The sequence below is a fragment of the Acanthaster planci genome, linkage group LG06 (genome assembly GCF_054643075.1).
Source record: "Acanthaster planci isolate LZ-2023a linkage group LG06, COTS_SCS, whole genome shotgun sequence".
Taxonomy (NCBI): domain Eukaryota; kingdom Metazoa; phylum Echinodermata; class Asteroidea; order Valvatida; family Acanthasteridae; genus Acanthaster; species Acanthaster planci.
Window position 1 is genome coordinate 7767560 of NC_141782.1, and position 8971 is coordinate 7776530.

General features: G+C 40.3%; 1 protein-coding gene across 1 annotated transcript; it reads left to right on the forward strand.

Moving 5' to 3' along the window:
• Positions 1-528: 528 nt before the first annotated feature.
• LOC110979994 (bolA-like protein 3) lies at positions 529-8367 on the forward strand. The gene is made up of 5 exons (XM_087137741.1): positions 529-828; positions 2803-2929; positions 4081-4169; positions 6273-6371; positions 6599-8367. The coding sequence occupies exons 1-4, from the start codon at positions 802-804 to the stop codon at positions 6354-6356; spliced, it is 327 nt and encodes a 108-aa protein (XP_086993867.1). The 5' UTR covers positions 529-801; the 3' UTR covers positions 6357-6371; positions 6599-8367.
• The last annotated feature ends 604 nt before the right edge of the window (positions 8368-8971 follow it).

Genomic DNA, 8971 nt, shown 5'->3' on the forward strand with positions numbered 1-8971 from the left:
AAACCATGGAGGAAGTGGGAAAAAGATTTAATTAAAACCGGAATGACATAGCGACCCCGTCAAGATTAAGAAAGGCAGAGATACGTGGAATAAAAAAAAATTACGTCCGGTGCAGTTTGTTTTCACTGTTGAAATAATCAGGGAAAAATAAAAAATAAGTGCGCCATACATTATGTATAGGACGCGCCATGCCCTCACTCAATGGAGCTATGGTGTACTTTTTACGACACACATTTCTCTCTCTCCCCCGAGCCTCCCTCCAGGCGACGCAACTACACGACACGACGGGTCAAACCGTCGCCTTCTTGCCATTACTTTTGTACAAGCGTCGCATCGTGCGTCGTGCCGTCGCCCGTCGCGCCGTCTGGTTGCGTCGCCTGGAGGGAGGCAAGAGAGAGAGAGAGAGAGAGAGAGAGAGAGAGAGAGAGAGAGAGAGAGAGAGAGAGAGAGAGAGAGAGAGAGAGAGAGAGAGAGAGAGAGAGAGAGAGAGAGAGAGAGAGAGAGAATTGGCTGTCGTAAATAGTACACCATAAAATAGTACACCATATGCGCATGCAGTAGCCTAGCCGTGCGCGCGGTTCGTCGTGTAGTCTTTCTTCGTGCGTTGGTTTTAAACTACTCTCCTCCAGCCAGCTCCTTAAGCGACTATCCATTTCGCCGCGTCCGCCTTGATCAAAGGCTAATCACGAACCGGATCAGCCATTCAAAATGGCGGCGTCCACGACGAATGCACGAGACAGTCAGATCGTCGCTGCGTAGTTGATTAAGACGCTCCAACAATACACTGTAGAGGGAGTAATTATGTTTCGAAGAATTTACGGACGCTTGGTAGGTGGATTCCTTTGCAAGTTTCATCGTTTAGCCTGGGCATTTAGCTTACCATGCCTACCTGACATGCCTGCTGAGCAGGATCCGTCATGTCCCTCAAGTCCGTGTGCTTGATTGCAAAGGCCAAAGCGCGTGGCCAAGTTGTCATTTGTTACGGCGCGCGGCTCAAGACCCGGAGACCATGGAGAAATAAGAACAGACCCAGGCTCTAAACCTGCAGCAGGATATTGAGGAGTTATCTCCCCCCGGGAAGGTTGCAAGACTATCCTTTTATCATTTCAAATTAGGCCTAGGCCTAATTCCTGCAGAGTGACACTAAAAAAAAAGTGAGGCCCACTGGCACTGACAATTATTACAGTGCCAGATGTTAAATTTTCTTTTTTTGTGGTTTGTCACGTTTGAGTGTGGGCTTGGCATTACAAATTTCCAGTACTAGGCCTACGAATATTGCCTTTTTTAACATTTCGACATAAGTCTACATTACTGAGCGTGTTCAAATTTTAAACGAAATGATTTATCGAGTCCTAGTTTCTCAGACTAATCTTGGAGGATATTTGTTCAAGGAATAAAATTGCACTTGGTAGGAGTTCTATCTTGCAAATACAAATTCATAATTGCACTGTTCGATAACAAACACTTTTACTCAAAAGCAGGGAAGGAGTTCCATGTAAGAACAACACTAAGTTTCCCTTAAAATGTTACAACAGTCATCAGAAGGTGAAAACATGTCCTTAAAAGTGAACTTTAGCTAAGAAAATTAGCATTTACTTAGCAGACACTTTTCCAGACAAGTCCCATCTAGGTTTATGCACAAGTTTTGTCCATGGAACTCTTTCCAAAAGCAGTGTCGAACACTTTGCCAATTTCCCACCCACCACTTCGCTAATTTTGCCACTTTGCCCATTTGCCACATGGCCCACAGGCCACTTTGCCCACGCATCACTTCACCCACAGTCTTTGCCAAAATTGAATAGAGAGAGACACATTAAAAACACTACCCAACTCCTGAATCCACCCTGAATGCCAAGAAAGATATGAAGGTCATATAGCATTTAAAGGATATAGTGCATTTAGAAAATGTCAGTATAAACCAATGCATAGCTGAAAGTGGGCTGGGCACACATTAGCAAGAACAGCATGCAGTGGCTGGGAATACGAGCCACTCCTGTGACAACATACAGTACATCCCGAATTTTGAAAATCCCCAAAATGACGTGAAATGATAAAAAACCTTAGAAATATTTCATTGAGTTTACAAAAAAAGAGTCGTCTTCTTGTATCTATGTATTTCCCATTTTTATGAGGTCTCAGTGCACGCTGTTGCAAAATTTCAGTGTTGTAACGGAAACCATGCTTTGGAAAAAGCTTTTAGTGTGTCTGAGTCCTGATGTTTGGATTATTGTATCCGAAGTATTGGTTACAATACACCTGTTAAAAGGATGCGGAGATTTGTCGGTTAATTACAGAATGGCTTGCTTGTGAAATTAGGGCATGCATTATTACCACGCGAAATGTGTTGGCGAAGTGGCATGTGGGCAAAGTGGCACATGGGCGAAGTGGCTGTGGGCAAAGTGACTATAAAATCTCAAAAGTGGGGTTGCAACCACCGTACAATGTAAATCCTGAAAGGAATATACCAAAATGCCCGCCAGTGGCATAACTAAGGAGGGCCATGGGGGACACTGGTTGCGACCTGCTGGAGGCCTGAGCCCCCATGGTCCCCCTTTGATTAAATAGTACCAGAACCAACTGTGATACGTCAGAGATCATACGTTTCACCCCTACCATTTAGATCTTACTAGCACCTCGAGCACAACTGGTTCAAGAAATCATAGAGAAACACTGAACGCATACACAAACAGGGGTCTAAGAAGTCGGCATTTGGTGTATACATACTTACAGACAGACCCAGTCACTAATATGTGTAAGCCAATGAGTCATAACCATGCACTATTTGTGTCTTTTGCTATTTAGAATTTGATGTCAAGATGGCGAGGCCTGTCAGATAATTTGACATTAACCGAGGGAGAGCAAAAACTGAAGGGTATTCTGGAAGCAAGGTTTCCTAAAGCTACACTGATCCAAGTTCAAGACATATCAGGTAGAGTGAAAAAAGGATATCAAAAACCTAAAAGATGGACTCAGATTATTATCTTGGTTCTGACCTTTGTGGTCTGATGCAATTTACTGTTTATTGGAAATTCTGGTTGAATCTGTGGGGTCCATCTTTGTTAGCTGTCATAATTGAAGCAGAAGCTACATACTTTCATTTCGCAAAGGCACACATGAATCAAGGTTGATTAAAAAGAAAAAATATGGAACACCCCTACTTTGGTTTAAAATGTTTTAAAAGTATTCTTTGTTGGCCACGATTTTTGGTCACTTACATGTACATGTAAGCACTCAGTTCATTCAAGTTGTTCATGACTTGCTCTAAACATGTATACTTCGCAATAGTTATTACTGTCAAAAAAAATCAGAGGACTTGAGTTCCCACCCTTGGTCTTTTATATCATATGAGCAGTTTAAAGAGAAACACTTATAAATGCCTGTCTCTTTACTTTTAAGCCATTATTGTTATGCAAAAGCTGTAGAGAGCCATTTTATTTGTAGCTTGCATTGGCAATTTAGCTGTCAGATTTCGTGGTTTTCGTGGTTGTTCTGCCTCCAATGATTGTAGTACATGTATTATTGTGCACTTTGTATAGATTCCAGGTACTACAAACAGGTTTTTTTCATCCTGGAAATCAATCAATGAAGCTGTGACCCAAAGTGGAAAGTCCCTGAATAATTCTGTCAAGGAAGTGTCTCAGGGAGTCACGAGGCACTGTGCCATTTTTGAACACAACTATATGTACAAATAATAATTGTTTAAAAAAAAAGTATAAGTGGGCAGCATTATGGGCGGGAGTGGCATGAGATGGAGGACAATGGAGGTGTCTGGGGGGGGTTCATCCAGCAATGAATGAACTTACATGTAACCTCACTGACTGACTTGAATAACATTCTGGAGAAGGCTTGCTTTTTGGGGAGGAGAGAGGAAGCAATAGTCAAACAATCAATGATTAATATTGTCAGGATTTAAATCTTTTATTTCCTCACGGAACAGCAGCTTAATAGCATCTGATGGAACCATCCCTTGTTTAACAGCGTGTCAGGAGTTCTCGTTGTCTTTTGGTGGTTGCTGTTTTTGCCATGACTCATTTGGTGAGAATATTGTTGATCTTGTCTCTGAACTACATGTATGTGTAGGTGGATGTGGGGCAATGTACCAGGTCAACATTGAATCGGACGACTTTGCAGGCAAGAGAACCCTACAGCAGCACCGCATGGTCACCCAGGTCTGCCTTTTTTCATTTCAATTTCACTGTTCTGTTTCTCCCTAATTCTTCAGTTAATAAAAACCTGTGTCGCAGATTAGTGCTATTTTTCTGAATGGTTTGTAAAGGTTCCACTTACAGGTGTATGTAAATTTCTTCCTTTTGGGTGGTTTTCCTTTAACTCTTTCTAGTGACATTTCCTGGGATTTCGTTTGATTTTACATATTCATTGTATGTTTTTAAAGCTGTAACATGGCATATGTGAGATAGGGGTGACAGAAAGAGGCAGAATACAAAGCTTAGTATTTGAAAACTGGGTGCCGTGATTGGTGTTCTAGTGTGAGAATCTTATTCTAGGTGAATAATCACTGAGAGTTTACTCAAAAAAATGTGCCTGTCATTTGGTGATGGAAATCATCATTATCTGACATGGTTTAGTGAGCTACTAGGCCCTGGTTGGTTACAAATGACAACCACAAATATTACACCAGGATGTAAAATTTGTAATTTTTAAAGTGTTGTGATAGTGCCTTGGGCTTTATCAGAAACTGAGTTCACACTTGGCGTGCACTGCATTGTGTGGGAGATCTATTGATATATCCATTAAAGGCTCACCACACCTGGTTTAGCATGATCACATGCATTGTTGAGTTCTTATGTGGGTTTTTCCCTCTCGTTTTCTATTATCAGCTAACTGTATCCCTACATCAGGTGACTGCCCCTCATTGACCAATCAGAGGCCAGCAAAGTTACATAGGTGTTCTAGAAGGAAATAATACCGTCCTCGTTTTGTTGATATTAACTGTTTACTTTCCTATCAGTAGTTACACATACATGTACATGTACTTTCCCACAATTGATATATAACATCAATACAGAGAGCAAACCGATTCCTCTTTTGGTATTATTTCACACCGTACTGATTCATTTTCGGTACAGCTATTTGTCTTTTTTTAAGAGTAATGTTTCAATGACAAAAGGGGATTTCACCCAGACAAGTCTTTGTGAGTCCCTGACTTGTCCCGTTTTAAGCGCATTTCATTGTATTTGTGTTTGTTTAATCACGAGAGGAACCTGCAGCTGGCCCCTTGTGCAACCTGTTTGCATGGACATGTCTCTGTCAACGTTTATCGTCCGTTGAACAAATATTTGCCGAATGTAATTTTTCAAGTGGCGTGTTCCCCCCCCCAAAAAAAAATATTAAAAAATATTTTGCATTTTGTTGTGCTTTGTATTTCCTCAATGCTGACTCACCAGGCATTTTTGACAAGGACCCTTCCTGCATTCTAACATCTTCTAATGTTTAAAGTTCTACTTTGAAGTCATCCATATTCCTCAACCTGATTCTTGCTTTTTTAAGGAATCATTGAAGCGTTTTTAAACAGATACATTTTCATGGTGTGCTTCACTAGATGTGGAATCTTAAAATAATCCATATCTTCATGACCACAAAAGGCCAAAAAAAAACCATGCCTCATATTTAGGTTGTTTCTAGACTTTTCTTATTTTGAGGGTGTAATCCTGAATGTGTGGAGGAAATTTTGGGAAGACTTAAAATTGGAAAAATAGTCTATTGTAGTTTGAATGTACTGCACTCAACTGGTACTTTTAAAGTATTATTTATTTCATGCTTCCAGACTTCTGTATGTTATTTTACATGTTTTTAATCGGTAGTTGAAGAGTGAAAATAAATTCCTACCTACTTACCTAACCAGTTTCCATATGCCATGTTATAGGAAGCAAAACTATTTTTTGAGAGTGGACCTAATCAATTGTGACATTGTCCATCGCCTCCATATTTTCTGCAGCCAGTAGGTGACTCAACTAGTGCCATTAATATTTATGTGAATGACTTTAACTGTTTCATGATGCAATTCACACATACATGTAACTTTCTTATAAAGCACCATGCACGATAAGCATTTCAGGCTCTGGACAAAAAATCTGGCTGGCACCCCCTGAATCATTGAGATGTCTTTGAATAGTTATCAAATGATCAAAGTGGTCGTTTCCATGAAACTTAACCACTTTAGTTGATGTGGCACTTTAGTACCCATCTACATGTACAACAGGGTTTCATTCTTTTTTTAATGCATTACTTCCTTATTATTTTTTTTCCTCCAGGTATTAGCCGAAGAAGTGAAGCAGATGCATGGGTTGAGAATTTCCACCTCCGTCCCAGAAAAGAATGATGCAAGTACCAGGTGATAATATAAAAAGCCTGTAAGTGGTTTCCTGAAAGAAATATCCCGGGAAGTGTGTGGGGAAAATATTAACCTCAACAGGCATGCACGGATGTTTATGTGGTCCTGATGGAAAGGATACTGTGTTTTGGAATTGGCATCGTTTGGTACTAACTGCCTTCAAATGTGCTAATGTTACAATATGTGAACGTGGAAAACAAGTTTACACTTCTCATATTTGTCATTTTTTCTTTTTTTTATACTAAGGATTTCTGGTAGAGTCAGCCTAGACAAACACTGCATCAGGTTTTATTTGGAACCAGAGTCATGTTCCTTTGTTTAATGTGAACTGACGACTGGTTTCCATGGTCCTCCCTCAAGGCCCCTTGATAACACCAGCACCTGCTCCATTTACATAAGTGTTCATGCAAACAGGTGTTCATTTCTGGTCAAAGGAAGTCTCAACATTTGATGCAAAATATGGGACAGAGAGACCCCCCCCCTTTGTGATAGTCATTATTTAACCAAACCTCAGGAATTTCTTTTCAGACATCAAAGGGGGATGTGTTAGGTAACAATAGTCTGGAGTGTCTCTAGGGTCTGTCCCATATCTTGCCAGATATAAGTTTCAATGGCTGGTGGTTTGTTTTTCTGGACTGTGGGGTTATGAATTGCACCAGCTGGGTTTAGGTTCAGTTGCCCAGCTGCATTGTGGGTATGAACTCTGGCGAAGGGAGGGGGGTAGCAGGGACCATCCCCAACAAACATTTAAGAAAAAGAATAAATTCTGTAAGAAAGGCCACGAGGGGATTTATTTTATTTCCCTTTCTTCCAAAATCATATAAAAATACCACAAAAGGTAGCCTCACCCCTTTAAAAGACAATCACAAATACCTCAGACGGTTTCCCTATTCAACAAAACAGAACATGAACATATGATAATGACCGCTACATAAAGAACCCTCTGACAGTTTAATCCAACCCTAATGGTCAAGAGTCTGTGTGAAGCGCAGCATGCAGAACTTGCCACACACGCCCCAAGTCCATATATGGAGGTTCTTCTGGATATCTTGTACAAGGAATATACAATAAAATGGACATGGGTGTTTGGGAAAATGAAAGTAAAATTCTTAAACAAAATCATTGGAAATCTGTTATATATTAACTTCTTTTGACTCTGACTAAAAAAAGGTATGTATGAGCAGGGATAAACGTGCATTTAAGACCGGCCAAGCACTTATCAAAGGCTACATGAAATATTCAAATTTTCATGCCCCTCCTTTTTGACTCTCAAAAAAAGTGTGGTTCTGGATTCACCCTTGTGTAGGGATCAACAGGAAATTTTTGTCAACTTAAGTCAGCCCATGGATTTTTTTGCTCCAATCATATCCAGTAGCTGTATATGGGATGTGACGACCGTACTCACTACCTATTAATTTGGAAAGTCCTAAAGCTTAATACAGACTAAAATTAAGTCGCTTGGGTGTCAGTTCCCACTTCGGTTTGAATCATGCATCGCAAATCCTGTTTTGAATGTCATTCCAGTGTATTTATACCATGACTGTCATTTTAGCATTATGTATTCCATGGCATGCCAGTTTGTATGCAGTACTGGTAATTTTTATCCACATCTGTTGAAAAACAGGGAGTTCGCTGTTGAAATTCTGTGACACACCAGTCACGAGTTCTCATCTTTCAAGGTTCCAAGCTCATGGGTATGCGGTTAAAATACATGAGATATGAATGAGAGAAAGACCTTTATTTGGATTAGTCAGAAGAGCCGTGAGGTCCTTCAGCAAACATCACAAATGCATCACAAAAAAGGGCCAAGAAGAACACTCAAATTTATAGCTGAATTTATATTATCCTATTATTTAATTAAAACCAGAAATTCAAAGTTCACCTGAGAGATGTTTTTGTCAGAATCTGATCTACAAAATGTAGTAAAACACATAAAAACCCTGTGTATGTGGTGGAACAAATTTACAGTGTAATGGGTTCTTGTTATTCTTATTATTTACAAACCACCCACCCAGCATTGGGTTCCAAACCAATGGCAGATGGGGGGGTGTGAACGGGTCATTGGCATGTACTAACGGAACATGCTATCCTAAATGACAGTGGAATGGGGAAATCAGGTTTGCATTTTACCAATTTTTCTGTCTAGTTAGGAAATGAAAACCCGTCTAGCGAAGCTTATAATATGTGGTATTCGGGCTTAGGGTAATAATGGTTGGCACCAGGGAAATCTTTTTTATGTGTACAGGCTTGGCATAGTAGTTCCAGCACCCTCCCCCCCCGCAAAAAAGCACCATTTTCTTGTCTGGCTAAGTGGTTGAATTGACGGAAACAAGTTCCTATGTTGTTGACTGACTAAGTTGGCTGACTTATATGGTGCATGGAAGGAAACGAGAACTTGACTTCCCCAAAAATTCCTATTAAAATTCAGTGAGGCCATTATGAAAGAATTTAGGGGAAGTTTGGCTACTACGGATGGAGTTGTTACTAGAATGTCATTGTTATAGTGGGTGTGGTGGACTGGGCCTTTGATGGAATAACTTCTGAGTGACATAATTACAACGCAGCGATTCCTCATTACGCTACTACAGAGGAAGAAAACTCGCGTAGAATACACGTAGT

Bases quoted from the DNA above. Each gene is read 5' to 3' on its own strand.
- LOC110979994 (XM_087137741.1), top strand. From the start codon at position 802: ATGTTTCGAAGAATTTACGGACGCTTG. The intron at 829-2,802 runs GTAGGTGGATTC...TTTGCTATTTAG, and splicing joins GAAGAATTTACGGACGCTTG to AATTTGATGTCAAGATGGCG. The intron at 4,170-6,272 runs GTCTGCCTTTTT...TTTTTCCTCCAG, and splicing joins AGCACCGCATGGTCACCCAG to GTATTAGCCGAAGAAGTGAA.